This window comes from Juglans microcarpa x Juglans regia, chromosome 3S (genome assembly GCF_004785595.1).
Source record: "Juglans microcarpa x Juglans regia isolate MS1-56 chromosome 3S, Jm3101_v1.0, whole genome shotgun sequence".
Taxonomy (NCBI): domain Eukaryota; kingdom Viridiplantae; phylum Streptophyta; class Magnoliopsida; order Fagales; family Juglandaceae; genus Juglans; species Juglans microcarpa x Juglans regia.
Window position 1 is genome coordinate 13727279 of NC_054599.1, and position 14518 is coordinate 13741796.

At 36.9% G+C, this 14518-nt stretch overlaps 1 protein-coding gene across 1 annotated transcript; it reads left to right on the forward strand.

Moving 5' to 3' along the window:
- The first annotated feature begins 564 nt into the window (after positions 1–564).
- On the forward strand, positions 565–1404 carry LOC121257962 (nicotinamidase 2-like). Its single transcript, XM_041159263.1, has one exon. The coding sequence runs from the start codon at positions 751–753 to the stop codon at positions 1336–1338; it is 588 nt and encodes a 195-aa protein (XP_041015197.1). The 5' UTR covers positions 565–750; the 3' UTR covers positions 1339–1404.
- The last annotated feature ends 13114 nt before the right edge of the window (positions 1405–14518 follow it).

Sequence of the window (14518 nt, forward strand, 5' to 3'; positions counted from 1 at the left end):
TTTTTTGCTTCAAAGATGGGCAGAGGAAAATCCAAGGGCAAGCCCACCGGTCACCACAACTTCTCGACTCGCGAAGAAATGATTGTTGGTAGCTCTTCTTGCCCATGAACTTTTAAGAAAGAAGAAGTCGAAAAAGAGGTAGAAGAGTCTGAAGAGGAAGTAGAGGAAGAAGATGAAGAACCTGAGAAGCGGAAAGGCACCCAAATCTAATTGAGATTGAAAATCCCAATATAGTGAAAACAAAGAATTTGAAGGCCGGAAATATTGATCTGGAGAAAACGATTAAACTCTCAAAGCATGAAAGAGAAGAGAGAGAAAAATAAAAATCATGTGAACACTGAGCGATACATGAGGCTACAAGAACAAAGATAGAAAAGAAAACGCTCCATTTCATTTTGTATACGTGCATGACCGTGTACGTCGGGTTCTCCAACCCCGAGTGCAAGTAACTTCTTTTCTTTAAATTTAGATTTGACCTTGACTATTAGAGTGGTGGCTGCCAATTTCATACTGTCAAATAGGGGTGTGGCCGGAGTGTTAAAAAACAGGCTGAAGAATAAAAATTTCGAAATTCTATTACAACAAAATTACAAATTCTAGACTCTTCTTTGCTACTTGTTACATAGACGGACTCTGCTGTCCCTCTCCTTCAGTCCCTGTTCTGTACATCGGTTCCCTTTTTTGCGTAAAATCTCAAGAACCAGAGCCAATGAAAACTTTACCAGCTTCTATTCCTCATCCCACGCATCAATGGCTACCTCGTACCAGAAATATGAGATCAGAAGGAGAAACCCAGACCCCAAAATTTCAGCCCTCCTTGTCATCGACGTCCAGAACTACTTCTCCGCCATGGCCCAACCTATACTCCCTAACCTCCTTTCAACCATCCACCTCTGCCGCCGCGCCTCGATCCCCGTCTTCTTCACGCGCCACTCCCACAAGTCCTCCGAAGACCACGGCATGCTCGAGGAGTGGTGGAACGGAGACCTCATCATTGACGGGACGTTGGAGGCGGAGCTCATGGTGGAGCTGGACCGGAGGCCCGGCGACGTGGTGGTCGAGAAGAACACCTACAGCGCTTTCCGGGACACGAACCTGGATGGGCTGCTGCGGGAGAGGGGCGTGGGGGAGGTGATCGTGACGGGGGTGATGACCAACCTGTGCTGCGAGACGACGGCGCGTGACGCGTTCATTAGAGGGTTCAGGGTTTTCTTCTCGACGGACGCGACAGCCACGTCCGACAAGGAGCTGCACCAGGCCACGTTGAAGAACATGGCCTATGGCTTCGCTTACTTGGTCGACTGCGAACGGCTTCGGGAGGGATTTCTTGGGAAATAATGAAATAAATTAAAACTCCATCTCTCTTTTCTTTTCTCTATTTGTTTATCTGTTGCTTTCCTTTCTGGTATTTTGTTTTTGAATAATCCTTTCTGGTATTGAATGTACCTTTGTATCGTCTCTGTATATTTTGCCTGTTTGTTTCCGAGTCTCGTGGAAGGAGTGTAGAACAATGTTAATATTAGGATTTGTATGGATTATGAATTTTGATAATTAATGGTACATCAATACACCATGATTCATATCCCATTTAAGTACCAAATATCTAACCGTCAATTCCATCACAATGAAGACTAACGTTGTTGGTCGGTTGGCACCGATGTGATTAGCTCTTCTTCATCTAGAGTAATATTATATATAATTGTAGAATGTGTATTTGAAAAAAAATAAGATTTATTATTAAAAAAATATTATTTTTTTATGTACATCTTATATTTATTTAATTTCTTTTTATAATTATATAATGTTTATATACTTACAATTATAACTATTATTTCTCTTTACAGAGACATGACTCAAGATGGTGACATCAATAGTGGAGAGAGGGCAACAAAGGACATGAGGAGGTGCAACCACACCCAATGAAGAAAGAGCTACCTGGCATTCAGTATCGGTGGAATGTGGTGTCCTCTTTGTAATGAGGAAAAATTTGGAATTCAATAAAAAATAGAAAAATTTGATAAAAGAGTACATAATAACAATGTTATTTTTTATCCTCATCAATAGTTTACTAAGAGGTTTCTTCAAATCATAAAAAGGAATTAGGCAATGAGACCTAATGTCACATTTTCTTTTCATACTGGTCATAGAATCTCTATCTAGAATCTTGTTAAAGATTGAAGCTAAAAGAAAAGCTGGAAGAGGTTCAAATTAGCAGAAACAGTCCAACAGTATCACATTTATTTTTTGTAGATGACATAATTATCTTTGCAAAGACCATGGAAAAAAATGCTCAATACATATCGGAGTGCCTAGTAAAATATCAAAGATGGTCAGGACAAAAGATAAATTTGAGTAAATCTTCCATATTTATTACTAGAAATACAAGCCTAGCTACCAAAACATCCATCTTTGGCCGTCTTAGAGAATTGACAATGGCCTAGCTATTGCCAAATCTAAATTTTAGTTAAAATTTCAAGTTTTAGCTATAGCATTAATCTTTGGCTAGGTGAATCCACATTGGACTAGCCATCTTAAAGTCAAAATAATAATATAATATTATATATTTTAATAATATTTTAAATTTCTTTTTTTTTTTTTTTTTTACAAATACACTTCATATATTAATTAATAATTTATATTTTACTTAAAATTATTATTTCCAAACTATTTGTTTCCTTAACCTAATATTTACATTTCATACTAATATTAACCGAGGTATTTAACCACATTCATTAGAATACTATAATACTAATATACAAATAGATGCCGGTTGAACCACCTATATTGCTATATAATATCACTTCTAATAAAATTGCAAGTGTAATCAAATCTCACAATGAATCATGCAAATATGGACATCAAAATTGTGTGAGAGAGATATAGAACCTGAACATAAAGAACAAATCAGAAACTTTATTCTCATTCATGAAAAGGAATAAAAAATACAAATGTTATCTTCTCCCTAGCACTCACTGTACTGTCCACTACACTAAAAATCAGACCTACGAAAATTACTAAGAAGGACACTAACAGAAATTTATTTACAAGCAACAAGCCAAAACAGAGTGGTCTTTTGGTAAGGAATGATCTCTGTTGCATCGTGCATTCCCTGGTGGCTGCTGTGCATCACTCGGTGGCTGCACCTTCATGTCAGGATCATTGAGAGCCTCAATCTGCACGGTGGGCATGATCATCATGCTTCAATATATATGGAGGGTTAACAAGAACAATAAAAAAGTGCTTGTTAACAAGGCCTAGTTGTTAAACCTTTGAAAGAACTTTCTTAATCAAGACAAGAAGCTCAAATGAGGAGTTGGTGGATAAATATCTAATAGAATGAGAAGGTAGTTATGGATTAGTACAGTGGCAGTGGAGGATTAGGGAGGGATATAAAGTATATTTCAAAGTCGAAGCAATACCATTTCTTTGATTTTTTTAAATGGGTAATAGATAATTTATTAAAGGTGCAGCCATTGTACACAGGTGGCAAATCTACAAGCATTAAGCTAAGGTTATCATATGCCACTGTCCAAACATAGAGAGACGAGCATAATGGAATCATTCACCACACAGTTAGGCGACAAAGATTACTACTTTCTCTTTCAGCACCACCCTTCCCAAGGGCATAACCCAAACTATCCCAAGACATTTGAAAATTCTGACCAAACTGCTCTGGCAATGAATTAATTAGAAATATGAAAACGACAACACCATAATAGTGGCTCAAAGCTATCAAGAATCAATGGAATCAATTTTTTTTACCTCGCTCATCCTCGAGGGGCTTTAGGCTAAAGGAATCCACTGTCTCAGAGTCTATAATGCAGTGGGAACGTCGACCAGTAACCAAATGACGCAAAAAATCATGTAGGCAATCATGTTTTCTAACTTGTTAAACTGATGAGAATCGATGAAAGTTGGAACACTATTTTTGAACATCTTCACTGAAAGGGGATGGCAAAATCAGACTCACCTACAACATAAATAGGTAGTAATCGACCTCTATCGAGAGCATATAACAAAATGGCTTGGTTTCCCTCAAGAAAATATGCCTCTCAAACTATCTGTTCTGTTTTGTTTTGCTGATCTGGTATGCAAATAAATAAAAGTCATCACAAAAAAGTCATTACAAATACACTTCATACATTAATTAATAATTTATATTTTATTAAAATTATTGTTAAAAATAAAAATAGCCAGGATAACTAGTATCCATAAACTTCATAATAAAAATGGAGAAGCTACAACATAGCATGGCTGAAAGTATTGAAAAATAAAAAAACAAAGTTGATTTCAAGTAAGATGAGTAAAGAAATATAGTAAGATAACGAGGATGCTAATGATAAAGACGAAAGTAAGGAGTATCAAAATTCAAGACGGAAGGCAATCTATTAATTAAATAAACCGTCGTAGTCAAACCAGAATTTAGGCAGAACAGAGGATTGAAGCAATAATATATGAACAACATTCAATAAATGTTTATTTTTATGTTTAGCAACACCATTTTGCTAAGGTGTATAAGGACAAGAGCATTCAGAAACAATGTCTTTTTGTTGGAGAAAATCATGAAACTCACGAGACATATATTCGCCACCTGAATCAGACCTTAAAGTCTTGATCCTTGAAGAAAATTGAGTCTCAACATCGGCAATGAATTGTTGAAAGACAGAGAAAACCTCAGATTTAGAACGTAGAGAATAAATTCAGGTATACTTGGTATAATCATCAATGAAAATAACAAAGTATTTATAATTCGCATGAGAAATAACAGGAGAAAGTTTCCACACATCACTATGAATCAAATTAAAACATCGTTCAACATGACTACCATGAGAGGGAAATGAAAGGGACTTACTTTTACCTAATTTGCACGTGGAACAATCAATGGAAAGATGAAATGGAAATTGGTCATTATTGCCCAACAAACCAGAGTTTACTAAATGAGACAAAACAATTGAGTTAGGATGACCCAACCGTTTGTGCCATACTTCACCCTTATTGTTTACAGTGTTATAAGCGAAAGAAATAATAGTAGCAGTAGAAAAATGCAAAGGAAGCAATCGTTCAACTTTAGGTCCCTTCGTGGCAACATATGTTGAAGTTGGCTTCCAGGGTTGATTGTTATTATAGCTTTCATCTCACTGGTAAGTAGTGAGGTTCTGTACGTACTCTGAACTACATCTTTTGTTAATCTTGGAAAACAGACAACTAGTATCACATCTTGTGATGCCCCCAACCACTGCTTGGGATGAAACAGAGATTTAGAGTGTTGGGACATGTAACATAAGGTTGCATACCCTAGTTCATGATAGTTAATATACAATGTATCCTAGTATGTAACTAGCAAGTATGCAATAACTGCAGCGGATAGAAGGATGAAAACAGAACATATGCCAGAATAATCAAAACATCCCAATGCATTACTGATCATCATAAGCTCAAAGTCAAATCGTGGCATAACTTAATACAACTAAATATTAAAGTTTTTAAAGTTAAATTAATCGCTTCATGCTTTCTAGAGCATGAAGGACTAAGACTATAAACATGATGATCAAATCTAGTCTCCTCTCAAGGTCAGAGTCCTCCTCAATTAGTTGGATCCAGTGCTCCATCTAATCTGTCCTCCTTGTATCCTGACACAACTTCTATTATTCCAAGTGGAGTGATAATGGGTCCACAAGGGGTGAGATTTACATGAAATCTCAGCAAATTAACAAAAAAATTACACAAAGATAAATTATGCATGAAGAATGATAAATATGAAATGCATGAAATGTAAAAAAATGTGCTTGTGTCTCCCAACTAGATTCCTCAACATTTTCAAGAAAATGGAGACACATATTTTCGTTCAGAGAACATTTTTACTTTAATCGTCAAAAGATAATATTTTCATCATAACATTTCATCATTTTTAGCAATTCATAAAGTAATCATAATGTGCGGTATTGTCACAGTTTCTCATGTGCATTGTGAGTACCTACCACTAACCGTAGTACAACTCACGTTGAAACTACGTTATTTGTAGACTCATTCTCAATGCATTGGTAATATAACATAACATCATCATAACATCATAACATATACACCCACTAGCATTAGGTGTCATAACACTTAACTTTGCTCTAGTGTTCTTTAAAAAGAATCCATTCGAAACCCATTGACTGATCTTCGTCAACTCAAGGGTTACCACTTCATTCATAAACACTCAAGAGTGGACATATGAGTTACACTAGGATAATTCTCCATCCTAACCTTTGGGGTTGTGACAAAAATTATTTTTATGCTAACTTGAAAAATGTGTTTCATGACATGTGCATATATATCAAGTTTTTCATGTGATAATGACATTTGTAGATGCAATATGCTAAAATGGTAGAAATATCACATGTCATGTAAATATATATTCAATGTATCATATAATATAATATTTTATGCTCAAAGTGATTATTGAGCATGAATGAGATATTTATCAATAAATCATAAATAATTTGTCAATGTGTAAATTAGAGACCAACTTAAAAACTTAATGATTAATCGAAAAAATGTCGTAGCAGTTGAAATCAAGTGCGTACTAAGTTATGATTAATACTTCTATGGTTGAGGTTCAAAAATTGCCATTATGGCACTAAATTTCACTAATTACAAATGAACTCCAAATTTAATCAAAATTCATAGACTTTATATTTTTGGCATTATGAAATCATATATGCCCTTGGATTTTTAAAAATCAAAGTAAAACTTGCCCAAACAGTCCCAACCCGTGGCATGCACTCTAGTTGATGTCTAAGTGTGTTTCAACTATTGATCTCTATCAATGCATGCATATGAGATTTTCTTTAATTAAAAATGATCACTAACATCTTTAATGACATAATGAAGGCTAATTCTTAGGTAATCAAGTTCATCCCGACACTTAATCATGGCTAAAATATCCTAAATCTCCAATTTATTCAAAATCAATTCATACTTGATGATCAAAACAAGATAGATTTAAAACCTATCATGACATGCTTTCAATCACAAATAAAAAATTCCACAATTATTTTAAAACAATAATAAATCATATCAAATCATGCTTAAGACATGCTATAGCTAAATTTCCATTTAAAATCATTTAATTATTCAAACCACCCTTTAATGACTTGGTTTTGAACTAAGCTTGATAATCTTTTCAAAACTCAACCAAATTTCATACCAACATTTGGAAACAAAGCTTGACATGCTAACTAAGATCAGGAGCAAGAAAACTTACAAATTTTGTAACTTTCCAAGCACTCAAGGCAGTTTTGCTCAAGAACTTACCAAAAATCTACTCGATTTCACTCTATTGCTCTCTAGGGGAGAGAAGTGCTCTCAAGACTCAAGAGAAAACTTGGAGTTGAGGTGTGAAGGAAATGAGGGGATGAAGAGGCCTTTTATAGGCAGCCAAAGGGAGGGGACCTTGTCCTTGGTTCAAGGTGATTGGTGGAAGGTGGTATAACAATCTGAAATTTTCAGATTTGCACTTTATCACTTGTGTCATCTTGTGCAGACCAAAACAATGCCCTAAACCACCATGATTTCACTTTCTATAGTTGCTACAGTACTCCTATGGGGGCTGGTCAAGTTGTGATACAGAAGAAATAGAAAGAAAGCCAACAAAACCAACCATAGGGCTGACAGGTTCAAAGTGATTTTCTTTGGATAGTTTTGCTCATTGTCTTGACTCATCCTTTTGACTTATCATCATGGCTGATTTGTGCAGGTGCAAGGTTACTTCTTGAAGAATTTTTCTGGTGGTAAAAGGTGGAGGGTTGGCTTGCTAAGTGATCATGGAGGTGCAATTCAAAAAAAGAAGATGCAATGGAGGGTGGTTGTTGAAATTTCAGATTACCTTCATTAGTTTGTGTCCTCTTGTGTAGGGGGAATAGTGGCATAAAACCACCATGATTTCTTCCACACTGTGGCTACAATGGTCCTACAGTGGTGGCCAGGTCGTGGGGGCATGGTTTAATTGACAAAAAGTCAAGCAAACCACCTATGCTAATTGGTGGGTTCAAGTGGTTTCTACTAGGCAAATTTGAGCTTCGGTTTTTGGATGGTTTTGGATTGGAAAATCTGAGTCAAATTTCTCATGATGGTCATGGGGTCCCTTGGGGATTAGGTGGTGAAGGAGGTGGCATGGGTGGTGGCTCAACCATGGTAGATGGTTGGTTAAATTCCAACCCAATTAGTTCTTACACAAACAAGACCAAGGTGCACTCGGTTTGGTTTTATGAGTTAGTTTGTGTAACCAATTTCGTCCAAGACTCAAACTGGGTTTCAAGTGGTCTCATGAGGTGTTTAAAGACCATATTACCCTTGGGGACAAACCACAAAAATGTTGGGTCTAATAGCAAAACAGTCCAAGCATACAAAGTACAATACATAAAGCCGATTGATGCAAGGTTTGGGTTTGATATGTCATTTTCCTTAATGAAATATGGGGAGGTTTAGATAGGGTATTAGCAAGGTTTAATTATGATTTAATGAAGCAATAATTCAAGAAAATTCGAATTACAAGGTTTAGGAAAAGATTAAATAAAATTAAGTTTCAAAGTATGGCTTAAAGTTCCCTAACCTCAAGTATGATGGTTAATGGTCTTAGTCAATTTTCAAAACTTAATTTGGGTACTTAGAGTATAATTTGGGCTTAAGAAAACTAACGGTATGGTGTAAATTGAATAGTGATATAAACCCAAACATGACTTTGTGCATTGTGGGCTTAAAAGGGCCAAGTGTGTGGGTTCGTAGCTTAAGGGCTCTTGGGCTAGGCCCATGAATGCTCTAAGGTACTAAAAGCCTCACTAAATTCACTAATGAACTTGTTTTTCTAATCATTAGCTTAATGGTACTAAGTGTCAAGATTAAGGATAATCTCACTATCAACTTTAATGCAAGTAAAAGCCTAATCTAGAATGCTTAAGAGTTGATCTAATGGTTAATTAAGCATGTTGTTACACATCTTATTGTATGATGTTTTACATTTGACAGTTGGCGAAGGAGATAATTTTCTCTAGGACCATGGTGTGAGATTAGAAGCCTTCACTTATCCAATAATAATAATAATAATAATAATAAAGATTAGAAGCCTAGGACAAACCATTAGAAGACTCTTGATTCTAGAGAGATATGGCCTCGTTTGTTTTCGTATATGAGATGAGATAAGTTGAAATTAAAGTTAAAATTTGAATAAAATATTATTAGAATATATTTTTTTAATATTATTTTTCTTTTAGAATTTGAAAAAGTAGAATTATTTATCTTATGTTGTGTAGAAATTTAAAAAAATTATAATTATGAGATGAGATGAGTTGAGAGAAATTATGAAAACAAACGAGGCTGTCTCTAATTCTGTTTGTAATAACACTATTTTTCACGTGGAATGAATATATTTGAGAGGAGGACACTGACCATCATTTATTAATCAAACGATGCATCAAGGAAAATAATCAGTCAATTGGGTGTACTCTTTTTTCCAGGACAGTAACAGGTAGACATACAAGTCTCCCTACCTGCACTAGGTTTTGTTTTGTTTTTTGTTTGTCAACGCACTATCTTTTGCTTAATTAGATCATCTACATAAGATAGGGGTGGGGCTCAGATTGTGCGTTACAGACCCGTTCATTGTGAGTATAGCTTGCAAATATTAAAATAGAAAAGAAGAGAAAAAAGATCATCCATCAAGATGGCAACTTTGTGTGTACTTGCAGTATCTTCCCCAGTTGTTGAAACGAGAGAGGCCAATATGGGATCGATTTGCAGTGCTCTTCTCAGTTGGAATTACCTGGTTATATGCACAATCTCTTACATCAAGTGGTGTGCATAGGAATAAAGCTGCAAAAACTCAGATTAGTTGCCGCACAGATCATGCTGGACTCTTTACTGCAGCTCCTTGATGAGATTTTCTAAACAAGCTCGTAGAAATATTGACCAATTGCTTTCTTTCTTTCTTTCTTTTATTTTTCTCTTGAAAGTTGAAACCAATATTCATAATTTGATGTAGCAGCTTCATCAATAAGTAATCTGAGGTTAACGTTTGATAATAAAAGTTTGATAATAAAAGTTATCGAGCATTGCCTAAATGCACCCAAAAGGAAGATATTGTCGGAACAAGAGAATTGATGGTTAACTGTTCTTAGCTCCAACCCCCAACCCCCCTCCCCTACAAAAAAGGAAAAAAAGGAAAGAAAAGAAAAACGAAGTGATGAATACAGCTTGCAAACTAACACAATTTCTGCACAAGGGATTGTTTTTATATTTCTGACTGCATTGATAGCAAATTAAAGTAGAACTTGAACAGCTCTGAGAAAGTTGATTAAAGTCCTCACTACGGGGAGAGCCTCAGAATTCATATATGTTCTTCCTGTATTTTTCATATGTATGCTCTTCCTGTATTGTTACCGTTCCTAGATGTTACAAAACCGTCCTGCGCTGAGGCAGTGAAGCCCCACATTTCATGCCAGTGAATCTTTTGCAAGATGGCTGCTTCTTTTGTTTCACTTTATGAGGTTTACTTCTGAAAAGGGATTTCGTGTGTCTCTAGTTCATTAGCTAGCTGCTCCATAACACCATTCTCTGCAATTTACTTCTGAAAGCGTAGCTAGCAAACATTTCATGTGACCACCTGATTAGCTCTTGTGTTGAATTTATGGATCTGCAAAAAAATTTTCATCGTTCTGAAATAGATACGACATACAAAAGTAAAAACCTTTCACTTCCGATGCTCCTCTTATATTTGCAGTCTGCTGGTATATTTTTTGCAACAGCAAGATCATATGGCAGCGCTACACCCGTGCCACCTTCAGTCTAGCCGTGGTGTTGGTTGGCTGGTAGGACATGTTTAAATGATGCCTCATTTACATATTATGATTCTTTTTCCAATCTAAGCTAAATATTTTGCTGCTTCATCACTTGTGAAATTTGTTTGATTTTCAGAGAATAGGAGTTTTGCTCAATGGCGTGTTTGGCTCTGTAACCGGCGTTTCTGCATCAGTGTAAGGTTCTATCTGATGTTACCTACCATCTAAATATGTATCCTTTTCTGACTTCTTTTGTGCGGGAGAGGAGTAGGGGGAAGATTGGTGAGCATGCCATGATTTTTTGGTTGAAAATTGAAATATTCCTAGAATTGCCCTTTCATGTTATGAGTCCTTTTGCAAGAGTCAGGGACTCACGCACATGTAGTGCAACATGGTTTACAGATGAAGGTAGACATCCAACACAAGTATGTGCACGTGTTTCCGCATTATGTTTCCTTAATATGCTTCGCTTCATGTACAGGCCAGGAAAATGCTGGTCTATTGGCATCAACTAGAGTTGGAAATTGAAGAGTCATTCAAATATAAGCAGTGTTTATGATTTTCTTCTGTATTTGGTGTGCTTGCTTAACTCCATAATTAAATGCTTCAAGCTTGTTGACAGTGTTGGGTGTTAAAATCAGAATCAACATATCATGCTCAGAATGTAGAAGGGCATTCATAACATTCAACATTGAGGGATTACTGCTTTCTTTGTAATGTTGAAATCAGGAATGCAAACAAAATATAGAAATTTTGCACTCTAGCTTTGATTTTCTTCTAATTCGGGTAACTGATGATGCCCTTGACCAGGAAAACTCGGAGCATTTTGCTTCTATACCCCTACCAGTACCAATCATAGCAACTTTGTTGTAACATACGGGTTGGAAACTAGGATTTAGAATTAAGATTATTATTATGATTATTATTTTTTAAGATCTGTTTTGAGATAATGATTGTTTTTTAGTGGGATTCTTCCACCCTTCACGCCCACATGCCTCTCAGTATTTATTTCCTAGTTGGAGTAGTTTCCTAATTTGTAGCCAAATTCAAGCTTCAAAACCCTTGTCTAAATTTTCTCTTTTCATTCACATTATTCCTCCCTCACGCCGATAACCACTACGGCTAGAACCTAGTAAAATCAAAGTTTGCTATTCAGCAAACCAGCCCTCACAACACCACCGTAACCTTCCTCACAACAACTAAGCAACCACCTTGCCAAAAACCACCATAGAGCACGCCGATGGTAAGCCCTCTTTCCTCCACTGAGTGCATTGACCCATAAACCCCTATGTCGTTTTTATTCTCTCCCGGTAACAATAAAAACACTCGTGTTGTTGTTCAGCCCACTGTCGACCAAAGAGGACGTCAAACTGAGAAACTGCTGGCTAGCCAAGTCTCCTCGGATCCCCACTATTCCGGTAAGCCCATGTCGGAATCCCTCCATTCTTATACTTCCGTCGTGATTCCCAGTCTAACAGACCACAAAGTCTATTTCTCTCTCTCAAAAAGTTCAGCTACTGTCGACCTCATGTAATGGTTCTGAATATATGGTATCGTATTGTGGGATGAATATGGTAAAATAGAGGTGTTGGCAATGGAATGGGGATAAATGTAGATAATGTGTTTGTGAAAATGACAAAGATAGTTTCTGGACATAGAAATGATATTAGGGTTCTTTCGAGAGAATCCCTTAAGCTCCTAGCAAGAGTCCAAATTCAGGAAAAATACAGCCTGCTTCTGACACTGCAATGCCTTTCTTCATATCCACGCAGGGATACAACATAAGAAAATAACATAAAGACGTGTAAAGGGAAATAACATACTTCGGAATGAAATAACAACAAAGAAAGAAAGTAATGCTTTTGGAATCTTCAGCACCTAGGATGAAACGGTGCACTTTATTTACCCTTTAGTTATGCCCTTTGAGTTGCTTGTTGAGTTTAAGTCCCAAACCTTCAGTTCTCAAATTTAGTTCCTTCTGGCTTTCCACTTCTCTTCTTCTCACTTGCGAACCCTAGCCCTCTGCCCTCCACCTCCTTGCCATCACAGAGGACCATAACAAACCTCCCCTGTTAAAGAACCTTGCCCCCAAGGTTCAGGTAAAGCTCCTTTAACGTCCAAAGTGGTTCCCAACTATAATTCTCTGAGGAAGCCTTGATCCACTTGACCAAAACCTCTGTGAGGGCCCTGTCTCCTTGTCATTTAATTCGTCTGTCGATGATGGCCTCTGGCTCTGGTTGAATCTCCCTATCGGTGTTGACTGGAGGGAGTGTGGGAAGTGGATAGATCTGGCTTCTCAGCTTGCGTTTTAGATATGAAACATGAAAGATCGGATGGATCCTTGATGTCGGTGGAAGATCAAGCTTGTAGGCGACCCTTCAACCCGTTGGACTACCTGAAATGGTCCGTAAAATCGCAGTGATAGTTTGAGGTTGTGCCTTATCAAGAGTGAGTTTTGTCTATAGGGCTGTAAACGGAGGTAAACCCAATCTCCCTCCATAAATTCTCGTTCTGTTCTTTTCCTGTTTGCATAAAGTTTCATCCTTTGTTGAGATGTTTCTAAATTTTGTTTGAGCAATGTATTGATCTGATCTCTTGTGCGTAACTGTTTATCAACTGCATCATTAATGGTTGTGCCTGGTATATATGAACTGAGTTTCAGAGGACAATACCCATATAGAGCCTTAAATGGGGAAATCCTGGTCGAAGTGTGGTATGAGGTACCACCATTCGGCTAGTGGTAGCCACTGCACCCAGCCCTTTGGTTTAGCTTCTGCATAGCAATGTGGGTATCCTTCGAGTGTTTTATTGAGTGCCTCAGTCTAGCCATTAGTTTCTGGATGGTAGGTTGAACTGTAATGTAATGTAGATCCTTGCAACTCAAATAAGGCCTTCTAGAAGGTACTTAGAAAAATAGGGTCATGGTCAGAAAGCATGATCTTAGGAAGACCATGTAATTTAAACACTTACTTGAGAAATAATTGGGCTACCTTAGCAGCTATGTATGGGTGTGCCAAGGTCATAAAATGGCCATATTTTGTTAATCTATCAACAACCATTAATATTACATTGACCCATTGGGATTTAGGCAGTCCTTCAATAAAGTCTAATGAGATCTCTTCTCATGCCTGTATTGCAATGGGAAGAGGTTGAAGAAGACTAGGGGGTAAAATGTGTTCTGCTTTATTCACCTGGCACACATCACACTCACGTACTAACTGTTTGATGTCCTTTTTCATTCCTCTAAAAAAAAATCCCTTTTGCTCTCTGATATGTTTTCAAATACCCTGAGTGACCAGCTTGAGGATCAAAGTGGATAAAATTTAGGACCTTAGCCTTGAATAAGGATTGCAGATCTATGACCAATCTATCATTTTTCAAGATCAAACCCTGCCTTAACACATATCCTTTAGGCCCTTGCTGACTTGTAGTTAGCTGTTGTATGATCTCACTCAACTCAAGTGATGTTGCATATGTCATCTTGAGTTCTTCTATCCAATCTGGCATGGGAAATGTGATAAGGCCCAAAAACCCATTTGACTTCAAATCTGGTTCATGCTTTCTAGAAAGGGCATCAAGCACTTTATTTTCTTTGCCCTGTTTATATTGGATAGAAAAATCATATCCCATTAGTTTCGTGATCCATTTTTGTTGTTTAACCATGCTCACCTTTTGCTCAAGCAAGTACTTGAGTGACTGCT

Coding starts and splice junctions, on each gene's coding strand:
- LOC121257962 (XM_041159263.1), top strand. CDS start 751: ATGGCTACCTCGTACCAGAAATATGAGATCAGAAGGAGAAACCCAGAC.